Raw genomic sequence first — 12,936 nt, 5'->3', positions numbered from 1 at the left:
CCCCCCCCCAGTGAAAGAACTGTATCATGATTCTTGTTGTATGTTCTGTATTATGTGTTATGTATGTTCTGTATTATGTGTTATGTATGTTCTGTATTATGTGTTATGTATGTTCTGTATTATGTGTTATGTATGTTCTGTACTATGTGTTATGTATGTTCTGTATTATGTGTTATGTATGTTCTGTATTATGTGTTATGTATGTTCTGTATTATGTGTTATGTATGTTCTGTATTATGTGTTATGTATGTTCTGTACTATGTGTTATGTATGTTCTGTATTATGTGTTATGTATGTTCTGTATTATGTGTTATGTATGTTCTGTATTATGTGTTATGTATGGTAAGTGTTTTTATGTGTTATGTATGTTCTGTATTATGTGTTATGTATGTTCTGTATTATGTGTTATGTATGTTCTGTATTATGTGTTATGTATGTTCTGTATTATGTGTTATGTATGTTCTGTATTATATGTTATGTATGTTCTGTATTATGTGTAATGTATGTTCTGTATTATGTGTTATGTATGTTCTGTATTATGTGTTATGTATGTTCTGTATTATGTGTAATGTATGTTCTGTATTATGTGTTATGCATGTTCTGTATTATGTGTTATGTATGTTCTGTATTATGTGTTATGTATGTTCTGTATTATGTGTTATGTATGTTCTGTATTATATGTTATGTATGTTCTGTATTATGTGTAATGTATGTTCTGTATTATGTGTTATGTATGTTCTGTATTATGTGTTATGTATGTTCTGTATTATGTGTTATGTATGTTCTGTATTATGTGTTATGTATGTTCTGTATTATGTGTTATGTATGTTCTGTATTATGTGTTATGTATGTTCTGTATTATGTGTTATGTATGTTCTGTATTATGTGTTATGTATGTTCTGTATTATGTGTTATGTATGTTCTGTATTATGTGTTATGTATGTTCTGTATTATGTGTTATGTATGTTCTGTATTATGTGTTATGTATGTTCTGTATTATGTGTTATGTATGTTCTGTATTATGTGTTATGTATGTTCTGTATTATGTGTTATGTATGGTAAGTGTTTTTATGTGTTATGTATGTTCTGTATTATGTGTTATGTATGTTCTGTATTATGTGTAATGTATGTTCTGTATTATGTGTTATGTATGTTCTGTATTATGTGTTATGTATGTTCTGTATTATGTGTTATGTATGTTCTGTATTATGTGTTATGTATGTTCTGTATTATGTGTTATGTATGTTCTGTATTATGTGTTATGTATGGTAAGTGTTTTTATGCAACTGTTTATGACGTAACTTCTCTTTGTGTAAACTGAGCAATAATTTATAAAGTCAAAGTCGAAGGGGAATGGAGCTTTTATATCGTTATATTAGCTTCAGTATTAGAACATTGTCCTTCTCTATTTCACTGTATATTAGGTTTGTGAAGGAAAAATGAGACACGGGGTTGTTTTGTAATGGATATCAGTGATTAGATATTTTAATTATGTTGAAATCACAATTGATCCCCAGCTCAGTTAAAATCACCGTTGAAATTATATTGCGGGATTGTAATTGTCTCATTCAACGTGAGAAATGGCCCCTACAAGGAACATTTTATTTAATAGCCTACAGTTGCCTTACGCAATGTAATTGGTATATATTGAGGTGGGACTTGCAACAGAGTGAAAAACAACTTCATAATCTACAATTATAAATAGAGGGGGTTTAAATCTGAACAATTGACAAAATAAGAAGCTATGGGATGTAAGTGTAACTTGTGATGGGATGTAAGTGTAACGTGTGATGGGATGTAAGTGTAACGTGTGATGGGATGTAAGTGTAATGTGTGATGGGATGTAAGTGTAACGTGTGATGGGATGTAAGTGTAACGTGTGATGGGATGTAAGTGTAACGTGTGATGGGATGTAAGTGTAACGTGTGATGGGATGTAAGTGTAACGTGTGATGGGATGTAAGTGTAACGTGTGGGATGCAAGTGTAACGTGTGGGATTTGAACCCACCAGTTCAAATAACACAATTAAGAGTCATCCTTCAAACCATTCAAGATGCATTGAAGACTGGAGTTCCTCGCAATGGGTCTTGAAACCCAGCTAAATTACCTTACAGGCGGGGCTACTCGCTAGTATAAATGCAGAGGTCCGGCAGTCCGTTGCACATTTACTCACTCTGAACTTCCGACCCTCCACTTTGATCCCCTGCGCTCTCTTATTGCCGCCACGACTGCACAGCATTTACCACGCACCGCATCAGAACCATGGATAGCTCAGGAGTGCTGCTCCGACTGCTGTGTATCGGTCTGATGTCCGTTATGTGCCGAGGACAGGCGTCACATGAAGTTTCCGCAGAGGACTTTGGCGCGCAGAACTCTGCCGCGGCCGCAGAGAAAGAACTTGTAAGTTCATATAGGGAATCACTTTTGTTGTTTCAGGCTACCCTGGCATGTTGGTCCTGATCTATATATTCATGCACTACAGGTTCTCAATTTAATATATAAATCTAAGTCAATATAATTCGAAATATAAATGCAATCTAAATGTTCGCCCATGATTGGATTATGGTCAACATAACCTTATTCAGCAGTTCGTCCTGATAAAGGTGTCCTTGAGAATCCGATTTATCCATCACTTTTATCCATGGTTGAACACAGGGATGGAGCTAAAGATTTAGTCCACTGGCCAGCCGGGCTAGTAAACCAACATTTATACTAGCCCGTCTGAAAAGTACCGGCCTCGGTCTAGCTGGCTATCTTATTTAATGTCCATCCCTGGTTGAACCTCTGGAACATATCGCTAAATGTCAAATGTGACACCTGAAGAGATAAAGTTCCACAAGAGGATCTTCTGGAAACAAAAATATAGCCTCTATAACACTGACATTGTCGTTAGGTAGTCCATAAACTCATGGGGAAATTGCACTCATATAGGAGTATAGATTTGAAAACTCCCCTTGAGAAAAGCAATGAGAAATTCCATTGACCCTGTTTCCTTTACTCCGTTTCACAGGTGGATGCGATGGAGGCTCTTCTAGTGAAGATGCAGAGCCGTCTGCCTTCTAATGAGAAGAGAGGGATGATCCCTCCTGTGGGTCCTAATATGTTCCTGTTTATAACTAACTTTTACCATTGTTATTTTTGACCAAATGGAGGTTATGACTGCATTTAAAATCCTCAGTACTTTTCAAGTATCAAAGGGGTGTTATAAACTGGGTGGTTCGAGCCCTGAATGCTGATTGGCTGAAAGCTGTGGTATATCAGAGTATACCATTGGTCTGACAAAACATTTATTTGTACTGCTCTAATTAAGTTGGTAGCCAGTTTATAATAGCAATAAGGCACTTTAGGGATTTGTGATATATGGCCAATGTACCACAGCTAATGGCTGTGTCCAAGCACTCCGCGTTGCGTCTTGCATTAGAACAGCCCTTAGCCATGGTATATTGGCCATATACCACACCCCCTCAGGCCTTATTGCTGAAATATATTATAGGAGTTTATTTATTTGGAACAAAATGTGGATGCCTGTTATTAAAGGGGAAGTTTAGGATTTGACAACTTTATGTTAGATAGTTCCTCATCCTGAAAGCAGTCCATGGGTCAGGAGAAGCTTTAATCCATGGTTTGGTTTTCTTGAAATATTCCCTATTTCAGCTAACTTTAGCCACCACAAGCTAACAATCAATAATAGTGGCATGTGAGCTGTTTTTTTTGTAATGGCCAAATCACCTGAAATCAACTCAAATCAACTCCATATTTTATTTGATGTCACGGGCATTTGGCTTTTTTTTGTAAAATCCTGAACATCCCCTTTAAGCCCCCCATGTTTCTCCCACTCTGTGTTATATTCTGGCCACCATTTCAATGCAGTTCAATTGAAAGTTTATGTAAAACCAATTAACGAGTATAAGCTGTCAGTATAATTAAATGCAAACGGAGAAATGCCAACAGCCTTTGATTTGAGTGCAATTATACAGCCTATTCTAGATAGCGTCCCTAAGTCTAATTAACTGAAAGGAGGAAGAGTCTAAAGAACCAGCGAACACCGCTTCATTCATACAGCAAACTAATTAGAACTTTCATTACCATCGCTGACTAACTCTTTCTCTCCTAATTAAATGTTTTTTTTTTAGTTAAGGACTGTGTTTTGCGATAAAGCTACTTTGTGTTTCCTCTCTATATCTCTTTCTCTCTCTGTCTATCTATCTCTCCCCCCTCCCTCACTCTCTCTCGGTCTCTCAGTGTGGTATGGGCGACCGGTGTGCCTTGAGGCATGGACCCCGCATTGGGAAGCTCTGTGACTGTGGCAGAGTCAGCAGCTGCAACTCCTTCCTCCTCAAATGTCTCTAAACTCCCTCAAGGAGAAACACTTCACTAGAACCACCACATCCAACGCTCCAGCCAAGACAGAGGAATATCATCATCAACTTGTATCATCACCTGTATCCCAAATGATACCCTATTCCCACTACTTTAGACCATGTCCCCAAGGGCTCTGGTCAATATTATTGCAATATTTTGGGAATATGGGGAGTTTGCGACAAACCACTGTGTCCACAACCGCAAGGGATATGCAGCATCCACATGCTGTAGGCCAACATTATGGCACTTGAGTGTTGTCTTGATTTGTCCTTGTGCTTTGATAAAGTCCTTTCCATTGAAAGAGGAGCATGGAGGTGTTCTGTAACCCAGAAAGCTTTTACAGCATGTGCGCTCTAGACTGTCAAACACATAAACATGTTGGTCATCTCACTTGTTGTGGATTTACTGTTCTTATTTCAATACCTCAATGCAAAAATCAAAAAGGTCATTTTGGGATCAAACTGTGACTTAAAGAAATCATTCACTTTAAGATATGATGCATTCCAGCTATCATTAAGAACACAATTACAAAATAGTTCAACACATAGATCTACTATAGTCTCTTAATGTCATAGCTGGAATTATCATGTAACACAGTCTATGAGTCTCACAGTCTATCTACATTCCAGTGTCCTGTGTTGATCCAGGACATGTTCACCTCAGGGTCGTGTTCATAATGAAGAAAACGGGAGGGAGGGACTACCTGAGCATTTTGCTATGATGTGCTCCAATGAATACGACCCATGGTGTTGTTCATTAGGTACAACATTGAAGAAAACAAAGTAAAACTGGGAGGTAGGACTATCTGAATTTGTCCAATAAGAAACGTTTTCATTGCAAAATGTTTTCCTACGTTATGGCCTAATAATCACAACCCTGCCTTTTAGGACATCTTTCAGCGCACAGGAGAAACCAACCATTATGTAAACTAATGAGGAGGTTAGATATGGTTCTGTTTGCTAGTAAACGCCAATACAACTCAATGCCATCGTTCCATAAGACAACTGTAACCCGACGGCTGCTCCTGGACATAGCAAATATTTACATGGGTATCACAAACAAAACACATTTGCATCACCTATTTGCTTGCCACTGTAACAAAAGGCAGTACAGCATGACTGGTAGCCTGAGCTATGTGTAAAGGAGGTGTCATTTTCAGTGCCAATATTCTGTCAGTACTACGGCTTCCCACCTTCATTTAAACACGTGAAGGAGTATGTGACATGGAAGGTCGTCTTCTTGGCCTCCGAACTGAGGGGAAGTTGGCAGAAGAGGAAGCACTGAGTTGGATGACGCGTTAAGTAACGTTAATGGAAATGAGTGGAAAACTGTCACGTTGAGGAATGGAGCAAAACGGAATAAAGTTGTTCATGAAGACAGGCTTTAGTCTATTAATGGTCTGTTCCTTGTTGGAGTTAGTTTCATGGGAAAATCTGTGTTTTTGGGAGATCCATTAGCAGTCAAGGAGATGGTGGAGGACCCACTGGAAAGGTGGTGTCAATCAAAGTGACCAGGAGCGGTATGGTGTTGATTTATTGTGTCAGAAGAACAAAAGGAAAGTGCATTGTGTCTCTCTGAATTATCGGAGTAGAATTCAAAGTGGATATTTTCTGAAGAGGGAACAGATAAAATGTCTGGTGGAAATTGAGGCTGAACATATACAATGTACCAGGAGTAATGGATGTATGATGATTGAACTGTATGGTGAAGGAAAGAGAAAAGCCTATCGGTGCTATTGCTATTTGATGGAATATCTCTTCCCACAGATGTAAAGCTGGGGTATATGAGAGACACAGTGAGAGCTTCTGTGAACAGACCATTGCAGTGTTGTTAATGTAAAAAGTTTGGCCACGTGGCAAGTGTGTGCAGATGGAATAAATATGTTGTGGAAGGGTCGGTGGATACACGGTGTTGCAATTGTGGTGGGAACCACGTTCCAGGAATGCCCTGTCAGGGTGAAGGAGGTCGAAGTAGCAAGAATCTGGGCTGTTCACCAGGTCTCTTATGCAGAGGCAGCGCAAATAGCGGAAGGGAGAAATGGCACTGGATGCCCCGCAGCCTGCAGAAAGTGTTGTTTATCATTTGAGGGATCCTGAAGTACTGATAGTGAAAAAGGTGGATTTTGTTGTGTTTATTGCACAGGTGATCAATTGTACAAGTCAAACTAACAAGAAATCAAAGAAACTTTACATAATTGTGAATGCAGCGAAAATGTTTCTGGATCTGCTGAAAAATTCCTGTGAATGTTGTCTGAAGATGCAGTTCCCTTTCAGGCCCCAGATTTGAATGATAGTGTCCCGTTCTCCCAGGCTGTTGGCCTGGGATAGGATCAGATAGGGCCAAAGTAGTGAAATAGTGGTTTTAATGGGTGTAGAGTTAGTTGGTAGGGAATTTATTTTCTCTATCAAAGTGTAATTAATTCATATTACAGAATAGTAGGCTGATATACAGCCAAAACAGTAGGTGGCGACATGCACCTATATCATTTGTTAGCAGACCGCCATAATACCAAAGAAAAATAAGTATGTGACATGGGGAAAGTTGGCCATCTTGTTTAGCAGCCTGACTCAGGTAGTGAAGTTCAGTGTCATCCTTCTCTTTTGAGTGAAAACACTACTGCGATCAATAGCCTTAGGCCGGTATTCCATCCAAACCATGTTATAGAGCAGGGCATTGCACTTGACCTTTAAAGGTAATTTATGCTTGAGCCAACATGCGCATTGTTTTCCATGAATGCGATCTCCGCAAACGTCTGTAAAATTGCCTTTAAAAGTCACATTGTCAGTGTGTTGCTCTATAACGCACCTTGGATTGTATCCCAGCCTAATTCAGTTGGAAATGTAACTGAATATGGTGCCAATTAGTTTAATTTGTTGTTGTTGTGAAAATGACAGTCATGCCTACACATATTTACAACAGTGGAAAGTATGGAAGCTTTTTTATGGATTAGGATAAATGACTGTCCTTTTTATTCCTGGTAGATACCCCTCATTCCACACAATACCATGGTTATTGAGCCATGTGCACATGGTTCTGCACACTGTATAATGTTTGTTTATTCACACAAAACTGTTTCACTTAAGTACTACACACTGTGACCAGAAATGAACCCATATCCTCCCGCTGTGATATGAGCCAAACCCTCTTATAATGCATCATTACTGTAAATATTCAGGTCAAACATTCAAATGCACAACATCTTTAAACAGAAAGGACTTGGGTTCAAACAGTCTTGGTTTCCTTTCAAATACTTTAGCGGCACTTGATTGAGTTTTTCTGGCTTAATGGAACCAATGAAATCGTCCCAGAAGTCCAAACCCTGTGTCCTCTGCCCATCTGGCACTCCAGCCAAGCTCAATCAAACCCTCAATGTATTTGAAATTAAAAAAATACTACTTGAAACCAGGTATAAAACACAGTGGGCCATAATCTAGCTGTCGGACTGCATTGAGTGCACATCCCAGCAATTCAGAGTGTCTCCATCCACAAGTCCATAAAAGGACAGTAATGTTAGAGAGCATGGCTCATTTAAAGATCCCCTGGTTTCTTGCTTTGGGGGAAAATTATAGCGAGTCAAGCACAAACCCCATGGTACTGCCTTTCCAACCATGATGCACCATTTCAGTGTGCAAAAAAAACCATGTCAATAATGATACATCTTTATGGCTGAATGTGGCTCTGTTTCGGATATTTGTTGCTGTGAGCGATACATTATTAAGGGGTGTCATTGTAATGCATGCGTCTGGGTGGTGGCGTGTCTGGTGTGTGTATGTGAAGAAATGTATTTGTTGGGATTGGAGGTGTCAAGAAAAATGTGAATCTGGTTGATGGGAAACTAGGCATCCTGATATCCATATTGGGTATCTTAAAGTGAATGAGAATCTCTTTCTCTCTCTCACACTCTCTGTCTTTCTCTTTCTCTCTCTCTTCCTCTTTCTCTCTCTCTCATTCTCTCTATTGCAAAAGATATGTACAAAAATATATAAAATCAAATACAAATTGAACGTTTTATGTAAGACTAATAATCTATTTCATATATGATATTCATATAGGATAAAAGTAAGATCCATTCTGTTTCCTGTGAAGACATAGCATGCAAATGGGGTGGTGAAATCTCTGACTTCCTCATGGTCAATCACACTAACTGCCCAACCAAAACAGTTTGTGCAATACCTCGCTGAAATGTAGACGAATGTCTCCAGGCATTCTGGAGAACCTTCTACAACGCCAGGCGCTCCAGGCTTCTTTATGAACATAAGATTTTAATGCACCTTTTGTAATAATCTAAATATATGATTTTAATGCACTTTTTGTAATCTTCTTCTCTCCAGCAATTATCTCTTTGAAAGTATGTGAATATTCATTGCCCACATGTTGGTTATCTTTGATGAAACAGTTGGCCTTGACTTATCCTAAGATGGCCGACAGACAACTACTACCCTCGTTTCTCTAATTTGATCCCGTTTGTCTTCAGTTAGCCTCACTACACCGTGTCTATAAATGTGGCTCCAATCTGCCTGAACACAGCCTGGGTCTCTTTTTCTCTCAACCCCTCTTATTACATCAGTGTTCTAGTGATGGTCTGGTGAGGGTCTGGTGATGGGACACAACAGGACCTGTGTGTTCACTAACGTCTGTCACACCCGTCACGCCGCCGGGGCTCCTATCAAAGCAATGGAGACAGGAAGGACCAGACTGAGACTCTGTGTTAATCATGTTAAAGTAAGGAGAGGCTATCATACTGACGGTGGGGGCAGGGTTCCATCCTCTCACTGTCTGTCAGACTAACACTAATGTAGTGATCAAGGGGGAACCGCCATAGTGGAGCTTCAACATGCAAGCCTGTAGTTACAGGGCAAGTACACTGGCTCCTGTGCCATAAAAGTCCAGACTTCTTGGCAGAAGCTGTCACGTTTGCTGGAATAAATGTCGGACCATGGCGCAGCGGATGTTGAGTTCCACATTATTTATTAGAAAGTGAAACTAAGCAAAGACAAATAAACAATAAACTAACAACGAACCGTGACTACAGCGATGCTTTGTGCACTAACTCAAAACACAATATCCCACAAACACAGGTGGGAACAAACCCTACTTAAATAAGATCCCCAATTAGAGACAACGATTACCAGCTGCCTCTGTCATGTATTGTCATATTATGTCTTGTTCCTGTTCTTTCTCTTCACTTCGTCTCCCTCTGCTGGTCGTATTAGGTTACCTTCTCTTCCTCTCCTTCTCCCAGCTGTTCCTCATCTTCTCTAAACTACCTCGTTCACCCTTTTCCCACCTGTTCCTTTTTTCCCTCTGATTAGGTCTCTATTTCTCTCTCTGTTCCTGCTGCTGTCTTTGTCAGATTCTCGTTTGAGTTTCTCATGCCAGAACCAAACTATCGTCTCGTTTGCGTCACCCTTGTCCCGTCCTGTCGGAATCTGCCTGTTCATCTGATGCTACGTGTGATCAGGTACCTCTGTCCTCTACGACCCGCGCCTACCCAGAGAGACCAGCAGTCTGTCTCCGCTAACCCAGCTATTCTCCTCTGCTGCTAAGAAGGGGACTCTAACCCAGCTATTCTCCTCTGCTGCTAGAAGGGGGACTCTTCTGTAAATATCAGAAGGACTTTATGATTCATTTATCGCCCTCTCTGCGGGTTGTCTATTTTGCCATTATATACATCTGAAGAGGATCTATGTCTTCCCTGTGTTTTGACATTAAAGGACTCTGTTTTTGTTAAACCGCTTTTGGGTCCTCACTCACGTGCATAACAGCCTCTAATTGGGAATCATACAAATCACCAACATAGAAACATGAAAACTAGAACACCCACATAAGAAAGAATAAACTAGACTAACCCCCCCAGTCACGCCCTGACCTACTCCACCATAGAAAATAAAGACAGGACGTTGCAGAAGCAGTATTGCGTCTACAGGAAGGTTATACTATTGCCTGCTTAGAATCAGAATGGACAGTCATTTCACGTTGTACGGATATAGTACATTTAATTGATTTGTATCTTTGATTTTCATACAATCTGTACATATTTTAAGATTAATGAAACGTATATCATCATACAGAAACCCAAATTACAGTTAATGAACTGTTAGTTATTTTAAGTAGCTAAGATATTGAGCAGGAGGAACAACTCAAAGAGCAGTATTTTTCAGTTTCTCCATCACTTTAGCAAGCAAAGTGTTTCTGTTCAGAACAGGTCTTGGGACAACGTGTCTGTCGGCACTCTGGGCAGCTGTAGACAGCCTTCAGATCATCCTGATCCCAGCAGCCCTGAATACAGCCCATACAGTAGCTGTGTCCACAGGCAGTAGTCAGTGGATCCAGATACACTGCTGATTGGGGCGAAAGTAAACCTCCAGCAGTTTGCCATGATGAGAGCAGATCTACTCCTGAAGACTGGCTGGCTTTAAGTTGTGTCATAGTACACAGCACATGTTATTCTTATTATATTTGTGTTTTGAACTAGGGTTTGTGTACACTTTTTGTACAGTGTTTGTTTACAATTACATTGTTAAAAAACACTGGGGTAAAACAAGTTTATATTCTGGGTTCTGATGGGGTAAGACAGTTAAACTAAGCTCATGAGGTATCTATCAGTAATATTCTTCAAGAATCAATACCTTGCACATGTATTCATACCCGTTGGATTTCTTCACATTTTATTGTACTACAAAGTGGGATTTAAATTGATTTAATTGTAATTTTTGGTCAACAATCTACACAAAATACTCTGTAATGTGAAAGTGGAATACATTTTTAGAAATGTTAGATGTTAGAAATGTTAGAAATGAACTAAAATATAGTTGTTGCATGAGTATTCAGCTCCCTGAGTCAATACATGTTAGAAACACCTTTGGCAGCGATTATAGATTTGAGTCTTCTTGGGTATGTCTCATAATGCTTCATGCTCTGTCAAGATGTTGGGGGTCATGGCTACACAGCGATTATAGATTTGAGTCTTCTTGGGTATGTCTCATAATGCTTCATGCTCTGTCAAGATGTTGGGGGTCATGGCTACACAGCGATTTTCAAGTCATGCCATAGATTTTCAAGCAGATTTAAGAAAAAAACTGTAACTTGGCCACTCAGGAACATTCACTGTCTTCTTGGTAGGCAACTCCAGTGTATATTTGGCCTTGCGTTGTAGGTTATTGTCCTGCTGAAAGGTGAATTCCTCTCCCAGTGTCTGGTGTAAAGCAGACTGAAGAAGGTTTTCCTCTAGAATTTTGCCTGTGCATAGATCCATCCCGTTTCTTCTTATCCTGAAAAACTCCAACGTATTTGCTGATGTCAAGCATACCCATACCATGATGCAGCCACCACCATGCTTGAAAATAAGGAGGCAGTTACTCAGTGGTGTGTTGGATTTGCATCATAAATAGGGCTTTGCATTTAGTGCATTTAGTGTTTTTTTGCAGTATTACTTTAGTGCCTTGTTGGATAAAAGATGCATGTGTTGGAATATTCTGTATATTTCTATTCTTCTTTTCACTCCGTCGTTTAGGTCATGATTGTGGAGTCACTACAATGTTGATCCATCCTCAGTTTACTCTGTAAATATTTTAAAATCACCAATGGCCTCATGGTGACGTCCCTGAGCAGTTTCACTCCTGTCCTTTCAGCTCAGTTCAGAAGAATGACTGTATCTTTGATGTGTCTTGGTGGTTTAAGAAATAATCCACAGCAGCATTATTACCTTGACCATGCTTAAAGAGATATTCAATGTCTGATTTGTTATTGTTACCCATCTACCAATCATTGCCTTCCTTTATGAGGCTTTCAAAAAGCTCCCTGGTCTTTGTAGTTGAATCTATGCTTGAAATTCAATACTTGACATACTAATGTTGTATGTGTGGGGGACAGAGGAAGGGTAAGAAATTCTATCCTTTATTATTTCACACAGAGTGAGTCCATGTATCTTATCTTTAAAAAAAATTGAATTTATCTTCCACTTTGACATTACAGTGTATTTTAAGATTTGTGCGTATTGTGGGTCTCCGATGCTAGGCTTGGTTGACTGCAGTATGTGGACAGCTTTCACTTCTGTTGATAACTTCATTGCTTCCTTCTCACAGTAGCTCTCCAGCTGTCTCTTGAGTTCTGAGACAGATTCCTTCACTGTCTTAAAATCACAACCTTGGTTAAGGATGGTGGCATGTAACTCTTCAGACACAGGGGGGGGGGGGGGGGGGTACTATGGTCTTTGAACCTCTGAAGGAACTGGATGTTGTCCTCAGTGTGTGAGAACTGCTCCATCTCAGCATGTCTCCTCCTGAGCTCAGTCACTTCCTGCTCCAGTTGCTCCAGGAGTCCTTCAGCCTGACTCACTTCATCCTTCTCCTGGGCTCTGATCAGCTCCTTCACTTCAGAGTGCCTTCTCTCAATGAAGAGAATCAGCTCAGTAAAGATCTTCTCACTGTCGTTCACTGCTGCCTGTGCAGAGCGCTTTTAAGATACACAGAGAAAGAGACGGTGGATTCATTTCAACCAGCCCATTCAATCGGCTTTCACCAGGACCCCAATATGTAAATATTATACACATGCATTAGACATGTATATATTTAT

At 39.8% G+C, this 12,936-nt stretch overlaps 1 protein-coding gene across 1 annotated transcript; it reads left to right on the top strand.

Annotated features, from left to right (window-relative positions):
- Positions 1 to 2,262: 2,262 nt before the first annotated feature.
- Positions 2,263 to 4,721, top strand: LOC139399913 (cocaine- and amphetamine-regulated transcript protein-like). The gene is made up of 3 exons (XM_071145039.1): positions 2,263 to 2,400; positions 3,011 to 3,088; positions 4,243 to 4,721. Exons 1-3 carry the CDS (start codon positions 2,263 to 2,265, stop codon positions 4,348 to 4,350), a joined length of 324 nt encoding a protein of 107 aa, XP_071001140.1. The 3' UTR covers positions 4,351 to 4,721.
- The last annotated feature ends 8,215 nt before the right edge of the window (positions 4,722 to 12,936 follow it).

This window comes from Oncorhynchus clarkii, unplaced genomic scaffold (genome assembly GCF_045791955.1).
Source record: "Oncorhynchus clarkii lewisi isolate Uvic-CL-2024 unplaced genomic scaffold, UVic_Ocla_1.0 unplaced_contig_343_pilon_pilon, whole genome shotgun sequence".
NCBI lineage: Eukaryota > Metazoa > Chordata > Actinopteri > Salmoniformes > Salmonidae > Oncorhynchus > Oncorhynchus clarkii.
Note: the sequence above shows the minus strand (reverse complement) of the source record. Positions and strands in the feature narration are given on the sequence as shown.